At 47.8% G+C, this 23,318-nt stretch overlaps 1 protein-coding gene across 1 annotated transcript in view; it reads left to right on the plus strand.

Annotated features, from left to right (window-relative positions):
* LOC139275637 (thrombospondin-3-like) overlaps window positions 1-23,318 on the plus strand; it is a 62,680-nt gene that overhangs the window by 2,829 nt on the left and 36,533 nt on the right. The window contains exons 2-3 of the mRNA XM_070892808.1: window positions 15,848-15,940; window positions 18,727-18,885. Coding sequence (XP_070748909.1) covers window positions 15,848-15,940; window positions 18,727-18,885 — 252 coding nt within the window. The remainder of the gene's footprint in view (window positions 1-15,847; window positions 15,941-18,726; window positions 18,886-23,318) is intronic.

Consider the following 23,318-nt stretch of genomic DNA (forward strand, 5'->3'; position numbering starts at 1 on the left):
AGTGAGTCACACTATGTGTGTGCACGGGGAGTGAGTCACACTGAGTGTATGTGTGCACATGGAGTGAGTCACACTGTGTGTGTGCATGGGGAGTGAGTCACACTATGTGTTTGCAAGGGAGTGAGTCACACTGTGTGTGCACGGGGAGTAAGTCACACTGTGTGTGTGCAGGGGAGTGAGTCACACTGTTTTTTGTGTGTGCACGGGGAGTGAGTCACAGTGTTTTTGTGTGTGCACGGGGAGTGAGTCACACAGTGTGTGTGCACGGGGAGTGAGTCACAGTGTTTTTGTGTGTGCACGGGGAGTGAGTCACACTGTGTGTATGTGTGTGTGTGTGCACAGAGAGTGAGTCACACTGTGTGTGTGTACATGGGGAGTGAGTCACACTGTGTGTGTGTGTGTGCACGGTGAGTGAGTCAGACTGTGTGCACGGGCAGTGAGTCACACTGTGTGTGTGGGCATGGGGAGTGAGTCACACTGTGTGTGTGTGTACGGGGAGTGAGTCACACTGTATGTGTGTGTACGGGGAGTGAGTCACACTGTGTGTGTGTGCACGGGGTGTGAGTCACACTGTGTGTTTGTGGGCATGGGGAGTGAGTCACACTGTGTGTGTGTGTGTACGGGGAGTGAGTCACACTGTGTGTGTGGGCATGGGGAGTGAGTCACACTGTGTGTGTGTGTACGGGGAGTGAGTCACACTGTATGTGTGTGTACGGGGAGTGAGTCACACTGTGTGTGTGTGTACAGGGAGTGAGTCACACTGTGTGTGTGTGTACGGGGAGTGAGTCACACTGTGTGTGTGTGTGCACGGGGAGTGAGTCACACTGTGTGTGTGTGTGTGTGTGCACGGGGAGTGAGTCATACTATGTGTGTGTGTGTGTGCACGGACAGTGAGTCACACTGTGTGTGTGTGTGTGCACGGGGAGTGAGTCACACTGTGTGTGTGCACGGGAAGTGAGTCACACTGTGTGTGTGTGTGTGTGCACGGGGAGTGAGTCACACTGTGTGTGTGTGTGTACGGTGAGGGAGTCACACTGTGTGTGTGTGTGTGTGTGCACGAGAAGTGAGTCACACTGTGTGTGTGTGTGTGCACGGGGAGTGAGTCACACTGTGTGTGTGTGTGCACGGACAGTGAGTCATACTGTGTGTGTGTGTCTGGGGTGCCTTGATGACCCTGACATGCTCAATGCTTGGTCTGCCCTCCAGGCCTCTATAACCAGTGCCTGTGAAAAGACACTTGCTTACTCAATCAGAAAACACCAGGACTGGTTTGATGAAAACAATCAGGAGATCCAAGAACTAATAGATCAGAAGCGCAGAGCATTTTTGTGCCTCAAGCAACAACCAAACTCGGGAGCTACAAAGCAACGTTACAGACTGCTCAAGGCTGAGGTCCAACAAAAAACCCAGGACCTAAAGAACAGGTGGTGGATGGAGAAAGCACTGTGTGTGTGCACAGGGAGTGAGTCACACTGTGTATATGTGTGCACAGGGAGTGAGTCACACTATGTGTGTGCACGGGGAGTGAGTCACACTGAGTGTATGTGTGCACATGGAGTGAGTCACACTGTGTGTGTGCATGGGGAGTGAGTCACACTATGTGTTTGCAAGGGAGTGAGTCACACTGTGTGTGCACGGGGAGTAAGTCACACTGTGTGTGTGCAGGGGAGTGAGTCACACTGTTTTTTGTGTGTGCACGGGGAGTGAGTCACAGTGTTTTTGTGTGTGCACGGGGAGTGAGTCACACAGTGTGTGTGCACGGGGAGTGAGTCACAGTGTTTTTGTGTGTGCACGGGGAGTGAGTCACACTGTGTGTATGTGTGTGTGTGTGCACAGAGAGTGAGTCACACTGTGTGTGTGTACATGGGGAGTGAGTCACACTGTGTGTGTGTGTGTGCACGGTGAGTGAGTCAGACTGTGTGCACGGGCAGTGAGTCACACTGTGTGTGTGGGCATGGGGAGTGAGTCACACTGTGTGTGTGTGTGCACAGACTAATATGTCGTTACTATATAGTATAAATGCACACGAGGCCCATACTTGAGAGAGTGTCACTCTGTGGCCAGTAACCTTTATTAGCCAGCACTAAAGTGATGAAGTTGGGTGGAGCTTCCTCTTTTCTACCTGAAAGTCCAGGTTAGGAGTGTCTCCCACAAGTTCACCACCTAGTGGTCAATGTTCTCACGGTGTACAACTTAGTTCAGTTTATACACGGGTTACAATGACAGTTGAATACATGACATCACCTCCCCCTCCAAAGTCTTACTGGGATCACAGGTTAAGTCTCTCTGGTGGTTTATGCTCCCTTGTAGAGCGCCTGAGTTGGGGCTCTGGTTGTTGGCGCTGGCCTGAGTGTCTACTGTTTGTCCGGATTGCCCACAGTGACTGGGCTCTCCTCCACTTGGTTTCGGTGTTTGGTCACCTGCGGAGGAGTGAACTCTACATTGTGTTCTTCCTCTGCTTCTTCTAAGGGGTTGCTGAACGTCCTTTTTGTTTGATCCATGTGTTTGCGGCAGATTTGTCCATTGGTAAGTTTAACCACCAGAATCCTATTCCCCTCTTTGGCAATCACAGTGCCTGCGAGCCATTTGGGCCCTGCAGCGTAGTTGAAAACAAATACAGGGTCATTGACATCAATACATCGCGCCCTCACATTCCCGTCATGGTAGTCACGTTGTGACTGGTGCCCGCTCTCAATAATTTCTTTCATGGTGGGGTGTATAAGGGATGATCTGGTTTTGAGCATCCTTTTCATTAGCAGCTCTGCGGGTGGGACCCCTGTGAGCGAGTGTGGTCGGGATCTGTTGGCCAACAGGAGGCGTGATAAGCGGCTTTGTAGGGAACCCCCTTGGATTCTGAGCATCCCCTGTTTGATTATCTGCACTGCTCGTTCCACCTGGCTGTTTGAGGCCGACTTGAACGGTGCCATTCTGACATGGTTAATACCATTTCCTGCCATCAAGTCCTGGAATTCAATGCTTGTAAAGCACGGGCCATTGTCGCTGAACAAGACGTCCGGTAGACCATGGGCGGCGAACATTTCCCGTAGACGTTCTACCGTGGCAGAGGGTGTACTTGAATTGAGAATGTCACACTCGATCCATTTGGAGTAGGCGTCTAATACAACCAAAAACATTTTTTCCATGAAAGGACCTGCGTAGTCCACATGGATGCGTGACCATGGCTTGGCGGGCCAGGACCAAGGGCTAAGGGGGGTTTCCTTGGGCGCATTGCCCAGTTGGGCACACGTTTTGCACCTGCGAACACAAAGTTCCAGGTCTGCATCTATCCCTGGCCACCAAACGTGTGACCTGGCAATTGCCTTCATCATGACAATGCCCGGGTGCTCATTGTGGAGTTCTCTGATGAACGCCTCTCTGCCCATCTGGGGCATGACTACTCGGTTTCCCCATAGTAGGCAATCGGCCTGAATCGAGAGTTCATCCTTGCACCTGTGAAATGGTTTGAATTCCTCAGGGCATGCCCCATACGTGGCTGCCCAGTCCCCATTCAGGACACATTTCATGACTAAAGACAGTAGCGGGTCTCTAGTTGTTCAGACTTTGATCTGACGGGCTGTCACCAGTGAGCCTTCTCTTTTGAAAGCTTCAACAGCCATGACCATCTCAGCAGCATGCTCGGTTGCCCCCTCGGTGGTGGCTATTGGGAGCCTGCTGAGTGCATCAGCACAGTTTTCAGTTCCCAGTCTGTGCCGAATTGTAGTCATAGGCGGCTAACGTGAGTGCCCACCTCTGTATGCGGGCCAATTCATTTGCATTTATGGCCTTGTTGTCGGCCAAAAGGGACGTTAGGTGTTTGTGATCTGTCTCCAGCTCAAATTTCCTGCCAAACAGGTACTGGTGCATTTTTTTTACCGCATATACACATGCAAGCACTTCCTTTTCTACCATCCCGTAGCCCCGCTCTGCCTGGGACAGACTTCTGGAGGCATAAGCTACCGGCTGTAACTGACCCTTGGCATTAACATGCTGCAACACACACCCGACCCCATATAACAATGCGTCGCATGTTAAAATGAGTTTCTTACATGGGTCATATAGCGTTAACAGATTGTTGGAGCCTAACAAATTTCATGCTCTATCAAAAGCCCTTTCCTGGCTGTCCCCCGAGACCCATTCGCGACCTTTGTGTAGGAGCACGTGTAGTGGCTTTTAACGGCGTGCTCGATTTGGGAAGAAAGTTACCAAAATAGTTCAGGAGCCCCAGAAATGAACGCAGCTCCGTCGTGTTACGGGGTCTGGGTGCTCTCTGGATTGCTTCTGTTTTGGACGCAGTCGGTCTGATCCCGTCTGCTGCTACCCTCATCCCCAGGAATTCTACCTCTGGAGCTAGGAAGACGCATTTCGCCTTTTTCAGTCATCCTGGAACGGCAAACCAGAAGCAGAATGCCGCCTCCGTGGGGTGAGCTTCACCGTAAAGAACGAGCTTGTGGGCCGTCTCAGAGACTCCCCCTGTGGGATAAACGAATGCCTCACGACTCTTCAGCTCACCCTAGCCTGGAACCAGTGCGCTACAGTCTTCAGCACGTACGCCCCAACACTGGAAGCTACAGACGCGACCAAAGAGGAGTTCTACTCCAGCCTCGAGCAATCCCTGTCCCGAGCCCCAACGAGCAACAAACCTACTGACCCTCCGTCTGACACTCGCTCTGACCCTCTGGCCCTCCCTCTGACCCTCTGACCTTTCCTCTGACCCTCCCTCTGACCCTCTGACCCTCCCTCTGACCCTCCCTCTGACCCACTGACCCTCCCTTTTCAAATTGAAGCAGGATAGTGAGAGCCTCACCCGCCGTCCGCAAACATCGCAGCACAGGCCTCAGGATTACAATCAGGAAAAGGAACACGGGCTGATTATCTCCTCAATCGTGGCAACCCACACCCCTCCACCCCCGATCATCCCCCCCGACATTCCCCCCTCTGACCACCCCCCCCCCTGACTATCGGCTCCTCCCCGCCCTGACCATCCCCCCCCCCGCCGACCATCTCCCCCCCGCCCTGACCACTCCCTCCCCTGCCCTGACCACCCCCAACCACCACCCTTTGTTGGGATTGGTCATCTCAGCAACAACTGGGAATCTGATCCGAACCTGAACAATATTTTCCTCGAAGTATAAAGTCTCCGAAGGAATGCAGCTTCTCAGCACGGGCTGGTAACTGGGCCTTTGACCTGTACAAGGGTTTGGTGCCTGAATACAATCAGGTCACAGTCGTGTCAATAAACAAAACATTCCATACCGTGACCGGGGAAGGTATTTAAGGTGGGATCTTCCTGTTTCCTTTCATTGTTAGAAAGGGGTCTTTTGAAATGTGTTTTCTTAAACAAGCTCCAAGCATGAGTAAAGAATATCTGCCCCTCCCACACCATTACTGCCAACTGCTGTGTGGGAACATATTCCTTCTCATTCCTTTCCACTCAGATGCTTCTCTCATGCTCAACTTGTGTTAAAAATAGCTTGCTGTCCAATTACTGAATGGCAAGGCACTTCCTCAGCACAAACATACACTGAAGGTTACATTTGAAATGAGAAAGCTTCCAGAAATGGATGAAGATTAAAGGGGTCACAAAGCAAGGCACCCTGACATTACATTACATTACATTACAGGCCTCTCTGTGTAGGATTGCCCTTTCCAGGTGAGGCAGTTAGTCCAGAACTGCACTTTAAACAACAACAACACTTTGTATTTATAAAGCGCCTTTAACGTAGTAAAACATCCCAAGGCGTTTCACAGCAGTATTATAAATTAAAACAAATAAATCTGGCACCGAGCCACATAAGAAGAAAGGACGGCAGCTGACCAAAAGCTTGGTCAAAGAGGCAGGTTTTAAGGAGCGTCTTAAAGGAGGAAAGAGAGGCGGAGAGGGTTAGAGAGGGAGTTCCAGAGCTTGGGGCAACAGAAGGCACGGCCACCGATGGTGGAGTGATTATAATCAGGGATGCTCAAGAGGGCAGAATTTGAGGAGCGCAGAGATCTCGACAGGGGGGAGGGGGGTGGGTGGGCAGGGAGGGAGGGTTTGTGAGGCTGAAGGAGATTATAGAGATAGGGAGGGGCGAGGCCATGGATAGATTTATAAACAAGGCTGAGAATTTTGAAACTGAGGCATTGCTTAACCAGGAGCCAATGCAGGTCGGCGAGCACGGGGTGATGGGTGAGCGGGAATTGGTGTGACTCAGCCATGATTTCATTGTGAGTTAGGACAAAAGTTGCTGAGTTTTGGATGGCCTCAAGTTTAGGTAGAGTAGAATGTGAGAGGCCAGCCAGAAGTGCATTGGAATAGTTAAGTCTCGAGGTGACAGAGGCATGGATGAGGGTTTCAGCAGCAGATGAGCTGAGGGAGGGGCGGAGGCGGGCGATGTTACAGAGGTGGAAATAGACGGTTTTAGTTATGCTGTGGATATGTGGTTGAAAGCTCATTTCAGGATCAAATATGACACCTAGGTTGCGAACAGTGTGGTTCAGCTTCACACAGATGCTAGGGAGAGGGATGGAGTCGGTGGTTAGGGAAGCAGTTTGTGGCGGGGACCAAAGACAATGGCTTCGGTCTTCCCAATAGTTAATTGGAGAAAATATCTGCTCATCCAATACAAAGGGGCAAAGCGCTTTGGGACTCCGGTTAATTTGATAAGCTGCTCTATAAACACAAGCTTTTTCTTTTCTTGAGGGGTGACGTCAGGTGGGATTCCTGTTATATATGCAGACTATAGATATACTCTCTGTGTAGTCACTGTATAGTTGTATAAGATGGAGACTTGTTTACCTGATGTACTCTCAATAAGGTTTATACTGTGTATATACTGTGCTGGCACCACTAGAGGGTGCAACTGGTGGAGACTGGGGTTTCCTGCCCTGGTGGCAGGAGCTTATAAAAGGGAAGCCACCATGCTTGTGCCTCACTCTGGAGTTACGAATAAAGGACCAAGGTCTCTACAGTTTGAGTACAACACATTAATGCTTTGGACGAAGGAATTGAATGTAATGTTATAGGTACATTACAGACATAACAACTCCCATTCCTGGTTGCTGCTGGGGAACCCTCGGGGGCTGAAAGTGCATGTACATGTCTGAGAGCACTGGGTGCAGCTCTGCGCACTGCTCCTCAGGAAGGTTATATCGGGCTCGGAGAGGGAGCAGCACAGGTTCACCAGAATGATACTGGACCTAAACGGCTGATGTTGTTATAACAGGTTGCACAGACATAGAAACATCGAAAGTAGGTGCAGGAGTAGGCAATTCAGCCCTTCGAGCCTGCACCACCATTCAATATGATCATGGCTGATCATGCAACTTCAGTACCCCATTCCTGCTTTCTCTCCATACCCCTTGATCTCTTCAGCCGTAAGGGCCACATCTAACTCCCTTTTGAATATATCTAACGAACTGGCTTCAATAACTTTCTGTGGTAGAGAATTCCACAGGTTCACAATTCTCTAAGTGAAGACGTTTCTCCTCATTTCGGTCCTAAATGGCTTACCCCTTATCCTTCGACTGTGACCCCTGGTTCTGGACTTCCCCAACATCGGGAACATTCTTCCTGCATCTAACCTGTCTAAACCCATCAGAATGTTATATGTTTCTATGAGATCCCCTCTCATGCTTCTGAATTCCAGTTAATATAAGCCTAGTCGATCCAGTCGTTCTTCAAATATCAGTCTTGCCATCCCGGGAATCAGTCTGGTGAACCTTCGCTGCACTCCCTCAATAGCAAGAATGTTCTTCCTCAGATTAGGAGACCAAAACTATACACAATATTCCAGGTGAGACCTCACCAAGGCCCTGTACACTGCAGTAAGACCTCCCTGCTCCTGTACTCAAATCCCCTTGCTTTGAAGGCCAGTATGCCATTTGCCTTCTTTACTGCCTGCATGCCTATCTTCAATGACTGATGTACCATGACACCCAGGTCTTGTTGCACCTCCCCCTTTTACTAATCTGTCATCCTTCAGATAATAATCTGCCTTCCTGTTTTTGCAACCAAAGTGGATAACCTCACATTTATCCACATGATACTGCATCTGCCATGCATTTGCCCATTCACCTAACCTGTCCAAGTCCCCCTGCAGCCTCCTAGCATCCTCCTCACAGCTCGCATTGCCACCCAGCTTAGTGTCATCTGCAAACTTCGAGATATTACATTCAATTCCTTCGTCCAAATCATTAATGAATATTGTAAATAGCTGCGGTCCCAGCACTGAACCCTGCGGCACCCCACTAGTCAGTGCCTGCCATTCTGAAAAGGACCCGTTTATCCCAACTCTCTGCTTCCTGTCTGCCAACCAGTTCTCTATCCACATCAATACATTACCCCCAATACCATGTGCCTTAATTTTGCACACTAATCTCTTGTGTGGGACCTTTTTAAAAGCCTTTTGTAAGTCCAAATACACCACATCCACTGGTTCTCCCTCATCCACACTTCTAGTTGCCCTCAGAAAATTCTGGAAGATTTGTCAGGTATGATTTCCCTTTCATAAATCCTGTCACTGCTTTCCAAATGCGCTGCTATTACATCTTTAATAATTGATTCCAGCATTTTCCCCACTACTGATGTCAGGCTAACCGGTCTATAATTCCCTGTTTTCTCTCTCCCTCCTTTTTTAAAAAGTGGTGTTACATTAGCTACCTTCCAATCCATAGGAACTGAACCAGAGTCTATAGAATGTTGGAAAATGATCACCAATGCATCCACTATTTCTAGGGCCACTTCCTTAAGAACTCTGGAATGCAGGCTATCAGGCCCTAGGGATTTATCGGCCTTCAGTCCCTTCAATTTCCCTAACACCATTTCCTGAATATTAAGGAGTTCCCTCAGTTTCCCCTTTTCGCTAGACCCTCGGTCCCCTTGTATTTTCTGGAGGTTATTCGTGTCTTCCTTAGTGAAGACAGAACCAAAGTATTTGTTTAATTGGTCTGCCATTTCCTTGTTCCCCATTATAAATTCCCCTGATTCTGACTGCAAGGCACCTACATTAGTCTTCACTAATCATCTTCTCTTCACATATCTGTAGAAGCTTTTGCAGTCAGTTTTTATGCTCCCTGCAAGCTTACTCTCATACTCTATTTTCCCCTTCCTAATTAAACCCTTGGTCCTCCTCTGCTGAATTCTAAATTTCTCCCAGTTCTCAGGCTTGCTGCTTTTTCTGGCCAATTTATATGCCTCTTGGTTTTAACACTTTCCCTAATTTCCCTTGTTGGCCACGGTTGAGCCACCTTCCCTTTTTTATTCTTACGCCACACAGGGATGTACAATTGTTGTAGTTCATCCATGTGATATTTAAATGACTGCCATTGCCTATCCACCATCAACTCTTTAAGTATCATTCTCCAGTCTATCCTAGCCAATTCACATCTCATTCAGTCGAAGTTTCCTTTCTTTAAGTTCAGGACCCTAATCTCTGAATAACTGTGTCACTCTCCATCTTAATGAAGAATTCTATCATATTATGGTCACTCTTCCCCAAGGGGCCCTGCACGACCAGATTTCTAATTAATCCTCTCTCTTTACACAACAGCCAGTCTAGGATGGCCTGCTCTCTAGTTGGTTCTTCGACATATTGACTAGGCTTATATTCCTTTAGTGTAGTAGATTAAGGGGTTTAAGATGATTAAAGGATTTCATAGGGTGGGTAGAGAGAAACTATTTCCTCTAATCGGAAATTAGAGTCAGGCTGTGCAGGTGTGGTATCAGGAAGCACTTCTTCACACAAAGGGCAGAGGAAATCTGCGACTCTCTCCCAAAATGCTGTTGAGCCTGGAAATTGAAAGTTTCAAAATTGAGATTGATAGATTTTGTTAGGTAAGGGTGTTAAGGTTACGGAACCAAGGCGGGTAAATGGAGTTAAGATACAGATCAGCCATGAGCTAATTGAATGTCGGAACAGGCTTAAGAACATAATAGGAACCGGAGTAGGCCATTTGGCCCCTCGAGCCTGCTCCGACATTTAATACGATCATGGCTGATCTGGTCATGGACTCAGCTCCACTTCCTTGCCCGCTCCCCATAACCCTTTACTCCCTTATCGCTCAAAAATCTCACTATCTCCGCCTTAAATATATTCAATGACCCATCTTCCACAGCTCTCTGGGGCAGAGAATTCCACAGAGAGAAGAAATTTCTCATCTCAGTTTTAAATGGGTGGCCCCTTATTCTATGTCCCCTAGTTTGAGGGACTGAATGGTCTCCTCCTGTTTCCTGTCCTGGAACAGCATGAAATTCCATATGAATAACATCACGAATGGGAGCAATGGAATGTGGGCAGTACAGCCTTATTCCTGTCATTGAAAATTTCCTTTCCTCTCCTACTTCCCTATTTAACACGTTCACATAAAGTTTCTTGATCAGAATTTTAAAAATAACCACTTTAAAATCCTGTAGGTTGCAGAGGAATTTGTGGACAAGCACAGTAAGTGTGTACAGTGAGTGGCCATCAGTTATGTGGAGAGACTTAACAAGCTGGGATTGTTCTCCTTAGAGGGGAGATTTAACAGAGGTGTTCAAAATTGTAAAAGACTTTGATAAAGTAGAGAGAGAGAAACCATTTCCAGTAGCAGGAGGGTTGGTAACCAGAGGACACAGATTGAGATAATTGGCAAAAGAACCAGAGGGAAAGATGAGGAGACGTTTCTTTACGCAGCGAGTTGTTGTGATCGGGAACGCACTGCCTGAAAGGGCGGTGGGAGCAGATTCAATAGTAACTTTCAAACGGGAATTGTAGAAATACTTGAAAAGGAAAAAAAAATTGCTATGCTGTGGGGAAAGAGCAGGGAGTGGGACTGATTGGATCGCTCTCACGGAGCCGGCACAGGCTCGATGGGCCCAATGGCCTCCTTCCTTGCTGTAAGAGTCTATGGGCACTTTCAAATGAAATTAAACCCTTTATGCTTTATTGTATTTAACAACTATATCATCAGTTTGTCGAAGTACTCTAAGTTACCTCAGGAACATATTGGTCAGATGTGTCTGGTGCAATATGTGTTATTCTAGTTACATAATCATAGGAAATAGATGATTTGCATTGATTGGGAACGCAGTTACGAGGAAAGGTTAAGGAAGTTAGACATATTTTCTTTGGAAGCACAGAGTTTGTGAGATGATCTAATTGAAGTTTTCAAGACTATGAAGAAAATTGTTTAAAAAAAAAATGATCCAGGCAAACCAATCAGTGGGGTGAAGGATTCAAATAGCAGGGCATGTGAGGAGGTACAACATAGGGAATAAAGTCATGGACTTTTCATCCATTTATGCAAAAACCTACCAGGAAAATCCTTCCACAGATCATGAACAATCTGTCCATTCATGGATTCTACACCACAGGCCACATACACCATTCCATCGTGGACCCCAGCCCACCCATTTAATCCCCTACCATTCATCCTTTTAATGTGCTTCCATTGACCATGTACAGCCGACCCTATCAGGGATTCTACCTGGTCCCATTGAATCCCCCGCCACTGATTACATGGTCTTTATCCATTCATTTAATCTCCTATCCTGCCATAGGCTCTACGCCACCCATTAAACCCCTTTCACTACCCAGTTAACCTCCTGCCACAGATCAAGTACAATCTGCCCATTCATGGATTCTCCTCAATTGGAGGCGGGAGGTCATGTGATGAAACCCCAGGAATATGTCCAACCAGAGTTGTCGAGTGGAAGCGCAGGTCCTGCTATAGTCTCTGGACTTTCCCTTCCTTTTCATACAATCATAGAAATTTACAGCACGGAAGGAGGCCATTTGGCCCATCGTGCCCGTACCGGCCGACCAAGAGCTATCCAGCCTAATCCCACATTCTAGTCCTCGGTCCGTAGCCCTGTAGGTTACTGCATTTCAGGTGCGCATCCAAGTACTTTTTAAATGTGAGGGTTCCTGCCTCTACCACCCTTTCAGGCAGTGAGTTCCAGACCCCCACCACCCTCTGGGTGACCTCTCTGCTAAGGGAAACAGGTCCATCCTAGCCACTCTATTTAGAGCCCTCATAATTTTATACACCTCAATCAGATCTCCCCTGAGCCTCGTCTGTACCAAAGAAACAGACCCAGCCTATCCAATCTTTCCTCATAGCCAAAATTCTCCAGTCCAGGTAACATTCTTGTAAATCTCCTCTGCACCCTCTCCAGTGCAATCACATCCTTCCTGTAATGTGGTGACCAGAACTACACGCAGTACTCCAGCTGTGGCCTAACCAGTGTTTTATACAGTTCAAGCATAACCTCCCTACTCTTGTAGTCTATGCCTCGGCCAATAAAGGCAAGCATTTCATATACCTTCTTACCACCTTATCTACCAGGCCTGCTACCTTCAAGGATCTGTGGACCTGCACTCCAAGGTCCCTTTGTTCCTCTACTCTTCTCAGTGTCATACCATTTAATGTGTATTCCCATGCCTTGTTAGCCCTCCCCAAATGCATTACCTCACACTTCTCCGGATTGAAATCCATTTGCCACTATTCTGCCCACCTTCCAGTTAATTGATATCTTCCTGCAGTCCGCAGCTTTCTTCTTCATTATCAACCATACAGCCCATTTTTGTACCCTCTGCAAACTTCTTAATCATTCCCCCTACATTCAAGTCTAAATCATTGATACAGGTAGAACACACGAAATCTGGAGTTCTAAAAATCGGAATTATCCGAAAACCGGACATTGTGCAGATTACAGGAGTCCTTGTCTGGAATCTGGAAATATTTCCCTAAAATCGGATTTTTAAGCTGTACATACCTTTCTCCAAGCATGAATCCAAAACAGTATGGTACCTGGTCCAGCCCGGCCTCGACATTGCCGTTGGAAATTCATGAAAGTCGGCCCAAGGGTTTCCGGATTTGGGACGTCGGGTTTCTTCTCCGAAATCCAGAAATACCCAAAAACCGGAATGGTCTTGGTCGCGAGGATTCCGGTTTCGGGACGTTCTATATACCTGTATATACTACAAAAAGCAAGGGACCCAGTACTGAGCCCTGTGGAACCTCACTCAATACATCCTTCCAGTCACAAAAACACCCATCAACCATTACCCTGTGCTTCCTGCCTCTGAGCCAAGTTTGGATCCAACTTGCCACTTTGCCCTGGATCCCATGGGCTATTATTTCTGTGACCAGTCTGCCATGTGGGACCTTATCAAAAGCTTTGCTAAAATACATATACACTACATCATACGCTTTGCCTTCATCAACCCTCCTGGTTACCAAATAATTCAATCAAGTTTGTCAGACATGACCTTCCCTTAAAAAATCCGTGCTGACTGTCCTTGATTAATCCGTGTCTTTCTAAATGAAGATTTATCCTGTCCCTCAGAATTTTTTTCAATAATGTTCCCACCACCGAGGTTAAGCTGCCTGGCCTGTAATTACTCGGTACACTCATTCTATCCCAGCTAATATTCGGGTCGTTGAAATACCCTAATTACTGCCCTATAGTTTTTGTTCTTCTCAGAATTGTTGTCAATTCTTAATTTCTCAATAACGCACGCAATTCAAGTTTCCTGCGATTAATGTGCAAAGTTAAAGCACATGGGATTGGGGGTAGTGTGCTGACGTGGATTGAGAACTGGTTGTCAGACAGGAAGCAAAGAGTAGGAGTAAACGGGTACTTTTCAGAATGGCAGGCAGTGACTAGTGGAGTGCCGCAAGGTTCTGTGCTGGGGCCCCAGCTGTTTACATTGTACATTAATGATTTAGACGAGGGGATTAAATGCAGTATCTCCAAATTTGCGGATGATACGAAGTTGGGTGGCAGTGTGAGCTGCGAGGAGGATGCTATTAGGCTGCAGAGTGACTTGGATAGGTTAGGTGAGTGGGCAAATGCATGGCAGATGAAGTATAATGTGGATAAATGTGAGGTTATCCACTTTGGTGGTAAAAACAGAGAGACAGACTATTATCTGAATGGTGACAGATTAGGAAAAGGGAAGGTGCAACGAGACCTGGGTGTCATGGTACATCAGTCATTGAAGGTTAGCATGCAGGTACAGCAGGCGGTTAAGAAAGCAAATGGCATGTTGGCCTTCATAGCGAGGGGATTTGAATACAGGGGCAGGGAGGTGTTGCTACAGTTGTACAGGGCCTTGGTGAGGCCACACCTGGAGTATTGTGTACAGTTTTGGTCTCCTAACTTGAGGAAGGACATTCTTGCTATTGAGGGAGTGCAGCGAAGGTTCACCAGACTGATTCCCGGGATGGCGGGACTGACCTATCAAGAAAGATTGGATCAACTGGGCTTGTATTCACTGGAGTTCAGAAGAATGAGAGGGGACCTCATAGAAACGTTTAAAATTCTGACGGGTTTAGACAGGTTAGATGCAGAAAGAATGTTCCCAATGTTGGGGAAGTCCAGAACCAGGGGTCACAGTCTGAGGATAAGGGGTAAGCCATTTAGGACCGAGATGAGGAGAAACTTCTTCACCCAGAGAGTGGTGAACCTGTGGAATTCTCTACCACAGAAAGTAGTTGAGGCCAATGCACTAAATATATTCAAAAGGGAGTTAGATGAAGTCCTTACTACTCGGGGGATCAAGGGTTATGGCGAGAAAGCAGGAAGGGGGTACTGAAGTTTCATGTTCAGCCATGAACTCATTGAATGGCGGTGCAGGCTAGAAGGGCTGAATGGCCTGCTCCTGCACCTATTTTCTATGTTTCTATGTTTCTATGATAAATGTGCAGCTACGATTGTTACTGAGCCATATAGAAAGATCCCAGGAACAATTCATGATATGGTGTCTAACCTCAGTTTGAGTGATACAATTGCCCCGGGGGAAAGAAAAATCAGACATCCTGCTCATCACTGCCATCTAGTGGTCCCTTTTAGAAATGTGCAGTGGATGGTGAGGGCAGTATTGGACTCAACTGTGATGCATCCATAGTTGAATAGCCAACTCCATATTTGAGCTCACAGAGGTAGAATAGCCTGAATGTATCAGAGGGCTGCCAGTGCCTGTGGAGCTGCCCCTCAGCATGGATCAGTTTCTACAGGAGAATAGGAGAAAACTGGAGGCGGGAATAAACAGACTATTCTGCCATTAGCTGCTGTAGAGAACAATGGCAAATGAGCCAAAGGTGGACAGAGAAAACGTTACAGGGACACCCTCAAAGCCTCCCTGATAAAGTGCAACATTCCCACTGACACCTTGGAGTCCCTGGCCAAAGACCGCCCAAAGTGGAGGAAGTGCATCCGGGAGGGCGCTGAGCTCTTCGAGTCTCATCGCTGAGAGCATGCAGAAATCAAGTGCAGGCAGCAGAAAGAACATGCAGTAAACCAGTCCCACCCACCCATACCCTCAATGACTAACTGTCCCCCCTGTGACAGGGACTGTGGCTCTCATATTGGACTGTTCAGCCACATAAGGACTCATTTTTAGAGTGGAAGCAAGTCTTCCTCGATTCCGAGGGACTGCCTATGATGATGATGATGATGATGAACACAATAAAACATCCCGGGGCGCTTCACAGGGACATAATCAGACAACATTTGACAGTGAGCCACATAAGGAGATATTAAGGACAGATGACCAAACACTTGTGGAAGAGATAGGTTTTAAAGGAGGAGAGAGAGGTGGAGAGGTTTGGAGGGAATTCCAGAGCTTGGCGCCTCAACAGCTGAAGGCACAACTGTCGATGGTAGGGCGAGAGAGTGAGGGATGGAAATGGGGACAGAGTTGGAGGAGCACAGAGATCTCGGGGGGTGCAGAGATAGGGAGGGACGAGGCCATGGAAGGATTTCAACACAAGGATGAGAATTTTAAAATCAAGAATTTGGTGGACGAGGAGACAATGCAGTTCACGAATAAAATTGATCTGCAAAATCTTCAATGCTTCTTTTTTCCCTTTATATTTTTGACAGCGCTTTACTTTGGTTATCTGGTGATCCTCTCTGCAGTTACAACTCAACCCTGCTCACGTGAACACACCCTCATGAGGAACCACGACTGCATTGGTGAGCTGCCTCCTAGGACTTCCCTCTCTTATTGAGTTCTTATAATATCTCAGGGAATATATATTTCAACTGGCTACGTTTGAATCGAACACATTCACACAACAGTTCTGTCACCTATGCTTACATACCTGAAACAGGTCCTCATTTGTTTACAAATAGTACACAGAGGTAGTGTGATTGCAATGTGTGTCGATACAGGTTCTTTCCCACTGAGAAAATATGCTCCATTCCTGAATATTTGGAAACCTAGGTGAAGGGTCAAAGGTTGAATGCAGGTTAAATTATGAGGACAGGTTGCATAGACCAGGGTTGTATTCGCTCAAGTATAGAAGGTTAAGTGTTAATCTAATTGAGGTGTTAAAGATGACTTGAGAGAAACTGTTTCCTCTGGTGGGGGAGTCCAGAACAATCATAAAATGAGAGCCAGGCCGTTCAGGGGCGATGTCAGGAAGCACTTCTTCACACAAAGGGCCATGGGAATCTGGAACTCTCCCCCACAAAAAACTTTGATTTTGAGGCTGGGGAGGAGCTAATTGAAGATTTCAAAATTGGGATTGCTAGATTTTTGTTAGGCAAGGATATTAAAGCTTATTGGACCAAGGTGGGTAGATGGAGTTAAAATACAGTTAGCCATGATCTCCAGGGGCTGAATGGCCGACTCCTGTTCCTATGACTGCCGTGTGGAAAGTTGAAGTAATTTGTATCTTGTTCATTTTCAAATGTTGAAGTAGCTGATCTCTGCCTCCTCCTGTAAAGGTAATGCCTGTGAACGCACAGGAAGAGCTCGATACACAAGAGCAACCTTTGAGAGGTCCTCGACAAGGTTACAAGCATTAATCTTGGATATGATAGATGTGTGGCCCAGTTATCACAGACCTATGTGGGTAGGGGCTCGGAGAGACAAAGCCCATACGAAGGGGGCGTCAATGTTGGAGATGTAGTACAGGGTGTTTGGGAAAGGGATAAAGTTGCATTGAAGATTAAAACATCAGAAACCACGAAACAATAAAGGGCCATTGAGCCCATCAAATTTATGCTTCACTATGCACTATACTCAACAATAGGGCTGAATTTCCCCCCCGCTATTCCACTAACATTGTAGGAACATGGGGTGCAGAGGCCTACTCCTGCCTCCCAGCCCCAGCCTTGATTCCCCTCCTGCTCCCACCGGCTGCTGATGATGGGGTGGGAGCCAGCCAGCCCCCATTTACTCCCATGTTTATGCCACTCCCTGGGACCACCTGATGGATGGCAGTAGGACCATGGGTAGCAGTGGTAATGGTCCCGACATCTGTACCTGGAGGCAGAGGAGGCCTGTACAGTGTGCTCCTGTACGTTTCTGGGCCTCAGTTTTCTTTCAAGGCTTAAAGAGCTCTAACTCCTGCCTTCTGCTGGGCTTTTGTGTCCCTCTCGGGTTCCGCTCTGCATATTGTGGTCTTGGAGTGGTAGCTACAGCAGCTCCCCTTCAGCCCTGTTGGAGGGGCCCCGGTTTAACATCCCAGCTGAAAGATGGCACTTGCAACATTACAGAGCTCCCTCAGTACAGCACTGGTGTCAGTGGTCCATGTGCATTTATATAGAACATTTAATGTAGCAAAAATGTCCCAAGGCACTTCACTGGAGCATTATCAGAAAAATGTCAGACCGAGCCACATAAAGAGATATTGGTATGTGACCAATAGCTTGGTCAAATAAGTAGTTTTTAAGGAGTGACTTAATGGAGGAGAGAAGCGGAGACATTTGTGGAGGGAATTCCAGAGCTCAGGGACGAGGCAGTTGAGGACACGGCTGCCAATGGTGGAGCGATTATAATCAGGGATGCACAAGAGGCCAGAATTGGAGGAGCGCAATTTCTCTCGGGGGGGTTGTGGGGCTGGAGGAGATTAAAGAGATAGGGAGGGGCGAGGCCACAGAGGGATTTGAAAATAAGAATGAGAATTTTAAAATCGAGGCATTGCTGGACCGGGAGCCAATGTGGGTCAGCGAGCACAGGGCGATGGGCAAGCGGGACTTGGTGTGACTCAGCCATCATCTCATTGAATGGTGGAGCAGGCTCATTGGACTGAACGGCCTACTCCTATTCCTATGTTCGCAGAGTTTAGGAAGAGCTGAAGTTTACAGAAGGTTGAAGGTACTTTGTCAGGAGAGCGTTGGAATAGTTGAGTCTGGGGGTAATAAAGGTATGGATGAGGGTTTCAGCAGCGGATGAGCTGAGGCAGGCTCAGAGTCGGCAATGTTATGGAGATGGAAGTGGATGGCCTTGGTGATGGAGAGCATATCTTGTCAGAAGCTCATCTTGGGATCAAACAGGACACAGAGATTGGGAAGGGTCTGGTTCAGTGTCAGACCGTAGCCAGAGAGAGAGATGCAGTGGATAGCTCAGGAACGGAGTTTGTGGCAATGACTTTGGTCTTCCCAGTATTGGATGAAATCTCTGCGCAGTGCTGGATGCCAGACAAGCCATGTGACCAATCAGTGGCAGCGGAGGATTCGATGGGCGAGGTCAGCGCATGGGTGGAATCTGATGTTTTGCTCAAGTCCCTGGAGTTGGACTTGAACCCACCACTTTCTGACTCAGAGGCGAGAGTGCTGTCCACTGAGCCACAGCTGACACTAAATAAAACAAAGCAGTTCCAGGCTACCTCAATATGTAGCTGTTCCGCCCAGGCCAGGAACATTCCATGGTTGATCGCAGCCTGTGCCGAGCTGGCTGATGTCACCCACTGTACATCTTTAGTCACCTGAAGTGGGAGGGAAGCTTCTGTTTATGTTGTGCTTTGTTGCAGATGCCGCTGACTGCGAAAGGGACGGACCTGATGTTATCCGAGAGTGTGGTGCTAACACCGAGTGTTATAATACACAGTTCAGAATCCACTGTAACTGTAAGGATGGGTACACTTCCAGTACCGGACAAATGTTCTTTGATACGAGAACAGACTGTGTCGGTAAGCATCATATCCACTCCTCACTGAAGTATTTCCTCCACATGTAACTGTCGGCATGGCGAGGCATGTCCGGGCAGGGGACAGGTCACCCAGGGATAGTATAAGACCCCCCCGATTCTGGCGCGGCACAGTCGGATGTACAGTACACTCAAGCCCGAACAATCTGCCTCCGCCCCCAAAAGCATGAGTAACCCTTACTCTATACACTGAGATTTGTTTCTGTTTCACACACTGGCACATCCTGTGGACTTTAGGGTGAGATGACCAGATTAGTATCAAATTAGGGAGGGCTTCTGTGTCCATAACTGTGAAACAGGCACGTGTAGTTTAGATTCAGCTCCTGGGTCCATACCCACGAGGAGATGTTTTGGGACGTTTAATAGAAGATCTTTGCAGAGAATCCTGCCCCATCATATATAAAAGCTGGCACCCGTTTGAATCATAGAATCATAGAAATTTACAGCACGGAAGGAGGCCATTTCGGCCCATTGTGCCCGCGCCGGCTGACCAAGAGCTACCCAGCCTAATCCCACGTTCCAGATCTCGGTCCGTAGCCCTGCAGTTTACGGCACTTTAAGTGCACATCCAAGTACTTTTAAAATGTGGCGAAGGTTTCTGCCTCTACCACCCTTTCAGGCAGTGAGTTCCAGACCCCCACCACACTCTGGGTGAAGAAACTTCCCCTCAAATCCCCTCTAAACTTTTTACCAATCACTTTAAATCTATATCCCCTGGTTGTTGAACCCTCTGCTAAGGGAAATAGGTCCGTCCTATCCACTCTATCCAGGCCCCTCATAATTTTATGCACCTCAATAAGGCTTCCCCTCAGCCTCCTCTGTTCCAAAGAAAACAAATCCAGCCTATCCAATCTTTCCTCATAGCTAAAATTCTCCAGTCCAGGCAACATTCTTGTAAATCTCCTCTGCACCCTTTCCAGTGCAATCATATCTTTCCTGTAATGTGGTGGCCAGAATTGCACACAGTACTCCAGCTGTGGCCTAACCAATGTTTTATACAGTTCAAGCATAACCCCCTGCTCTTGTATCCTTGGCCAATAAAGGCAATTATCCCTAATGCCTTCTTAACCACCTTATCTACCTGGCCTGCTACCTTCAGGGATCTGTGGACCTGCACTCCTAGGTCCCTTTGTTCCTCTACACTTCTCAGTGTCCTACCATTTATTGTGTACTCCCTTGTCTTGTTAGCCCTCCCCAAATGAATTACCTCACACTGCTCCAGATTGAATTCCATTTGCCACTGTTCTGCCCTCCTGACCGGTACATTGATATCTTCCTGCAGTCTACAGCTTTCTTCTTCATTATCAACCACACAAACAATGTTTGTATCATATCCCCTACATTCAAGTCTGCTGTCAGCTGTAGCTCAGTGGGTAGCACACTCACCCGAGTCAAGGTTGTGGGCACATAGATCTAGGCTGACACTCCAGTGCAGTGCTGAGAGAGTGTTGCACTGTCAGAGGTGCTGTCTTGCGGATGAGACGTTAAACCGAGGCCCTGTTTGCTCTCTTAGGTGGATGTAAAAGATCCCATGGCACTATTTTGAAGAAGAGCAGGGGAGTTATCCCCAGTGTCCTGACCAATATTTATCCTTCAATCAGCATGACAAAACAGATTATCCAGTCATTATCACATTGCTGTGTGTGGGAGCTTGCTGTATGCAAATTGGCTGCCGCGTTTTCCACATTACAACAGTGACTACATTCCAAATGTACTTCATTGGCTGTAACTTGCTTTGAGATGCCCGGGGATTGTGGAAGGCGCTATATAAATGCAAGTCTTTCTGTGTCAGAATGTTGTGGGCATGTAGTCCCACTTGTGAGGAGTTCTCAGGGAGTGTTGTTGTGCCTTGGGTGTCTCCCTCTGGGCTTCTGCCCTCACAGCTTATGCCTGGCCTGTGAGGTACCCTGAGTGCTGCAAGAGCACCCCTGGAGAGACTGTGTCCACAGCTTATGAAGGGGGGTTTTGAGACTCGTGCGTCCCCACAGCTTATGCCTAGCCTGTGAGGCACCTGTGAGTGTCAAACACTCCTAACCCCTTCTTCCCTAGCCTGTGACACACAGTTGAGCGTTTTCGAGGCGCTCCAAGCTTCCCTTACACTGTTCTGACATAAGACTCACGATCAGGAGATGTAATACAATAGAACTGAGACAAGGTGATTCCAAGAGGAACTTAGGCTTCCAATTTATTTTACAAGGTGTATCTCAACAAACAGCAATACACCAACGAAACAATCCCCCTAAATCCCACTAAACGGACACAACGAAAATTTTTACACAAGTTTAGCAGTACAATGCCCAACCTCCCACCTTTCCTGGCCTAACTGAGTTGGGAGTTCCGGGGACCAGAGGTTATACTCACTACTGCGCCTTCTGCTGTCTGGTGGTTTGTTTCTTGTATCTTCGGTGTCTTCGGACACTGGTTTTCCTTCAGTGCCAAGAGGCTTGCTGGTTGTTGGATCACGAGGGCAGGGAACCACCCACACTACGTCAGAAACCCCTTTTTATAGCCAGATTATCCAGTCCGCCTCTCCTGCTGAAATCGATTCTTCCCATTGGTGGGCTTTGTGATTTTGAAAAATGCAGCAGTTTTAGATTATTGCGGGTTTTTTCCCCTGATGTTAACCTACTCAAGGTTTGAGTGGGTGTTGATTGCGTTGGCCTCCTGTAGCCATTGTGTAGGCCCTTGGGTTGTTTTGCGTTCTCTGGTTTCTGAAGGTCTGCATAATTTCCTTACATAGTGTAAACATGGGGAAGACAATAGCCCAATAATAGCTATGAGTCAGTCCCACAGTTTTCGAGCAAGTACTCTCCCATTGGCTTGAAAGCCCCATGCTTCGGGCTGACTTTGTCCCACCATTGGCCCTCCAGAATCCTCCCCGTCCAATCAGTGCTCTGCCAAGGTCAAACCGTCTCGGTTTCAATTCACAGCCCTTTTCCTTCTGGGTAAAATGAGGGGGTTTTCGTCCTCCCCTACATAATCCCCCATCTGACACAGTCAGTCACCACTCGAGTGTGTCAAAGTTCAGGGTGGTGAGAAAACCCAAATTGCCCAACTTTCCCCAGTTTAACTCTAAACTGATCCCGCCGATATATATCGTAATTCCTTTTAACGCGGTACAAAACACAGATTCCAACAGGTTACAATATACGACAGCAATATACATATATGTACTTAAGGTTACAGCAGTAATTGTACATTGAGTCTCATTTCAGTCTTAACCGTAAAACAAAGAAACCTGTTCTGCAAACTCCCCAGGGGCCATGTATGAAAACGCAGTCATCCCTGGGAATAACAAAACCGCCTAAGTGTCGCGGTCAAGCTTTGTTTACACGCCTTAAGTGTTTAGCAACGGCTCTCCTGTCTGTGTAGTAGCCTGAGGAACTGCTTTATTTTTATTTTTCTCCTGAGCTTACAGCTTGTAACTAGCAGATATGCTACAATCAGGAGTTGGCCGATTACTAAGGCATGCGATCCCACCCGGATCCATGCAGGTATGTCTGCCCGTATCCCCAAATCCCACCATGCTGGGGGTTTAATCCGGGCAATCTCCCCTGCTAGAATTTCAGTTTTCTGCTCCATGGTGTAAAAATGTTTTTGAGACAAATCCACTGCCGGGAGGAGGGCTGTAAGTTTCTCAGGTAGTGGGGCAATGGGATAGCCAAAATGGGCGACATATTGTTGTAGGTGGCTGAGGTTGTTTTGTACCGTGAGGTGAATCGTGGAAGGTTCAGGGATGGGTGTGATTCTGGTGTGTGCCACTTGAACCTCTGCCCTGGGTTTAAAGCAAAAGCTGCTGTACGGTATTGGACACCACCTTCCCGGTCCGTGTTCATACCGTTGGGCACTTGTGGTGACACAATATGTCCCACCGCCTACATATGCTACCTGTGGAGGCATGTGGTTAGGGGCCATTACCTCCATTGTGCAATTGATAGGCTCTGCCCCAGCAGTGCTGAACCTGCATTGTGGCCTTGCAAAAGCGTTCAAGTGCTGGGGGCACAGGATTACCTGTGCTCCCCTGCTCCGACAACCCGAGAGGTCTGTACCTGTCACAGTGTGCTCCCACATTGTGACATAAGGTGGGACCTCTTGGAATTGAACATGCACCCCTCCACGAATGACTCCCACATTCTCCACTCGGTACAGGGGTGCTGGTCGTGGGGACGCCCCCATCACGGGCATCCTGACCACCACACCCATGATGGTATGGTTTGACTTTCCACAGTCCACCAGTACCGGGTAGGCTTCCGACGCTACACGAAGTTGGCAAGGACACAAAACATTATCATAAGGGTGCATTACTGCTAAGTGCTGGTTGCTGATCCAGGAGGGGACCTGTCCCTGTCTTAGATCCTCGAGTTTACTCCGTCCCTCTCCTAGCAACCAGGCCCCATAGAGCACGCACACCTCATT

The sequence above is a fragment of the Pristiophorus japonicus genome, chromosome 11 (genome assembly GCF_044704955.1).
Source record: "Pristiophorus japonicus isolate sPriJap1 chromosome 11, sPriJap1.hap1, whole genome shotgun sequence".
In the NCBI taxonomy this organism is placed as follows: Eukaryota; Metazoa; Chordata; class Chondrichthyes; family Pristiophoridae; genus Pristiophorus; species Pristiophorus japonicus.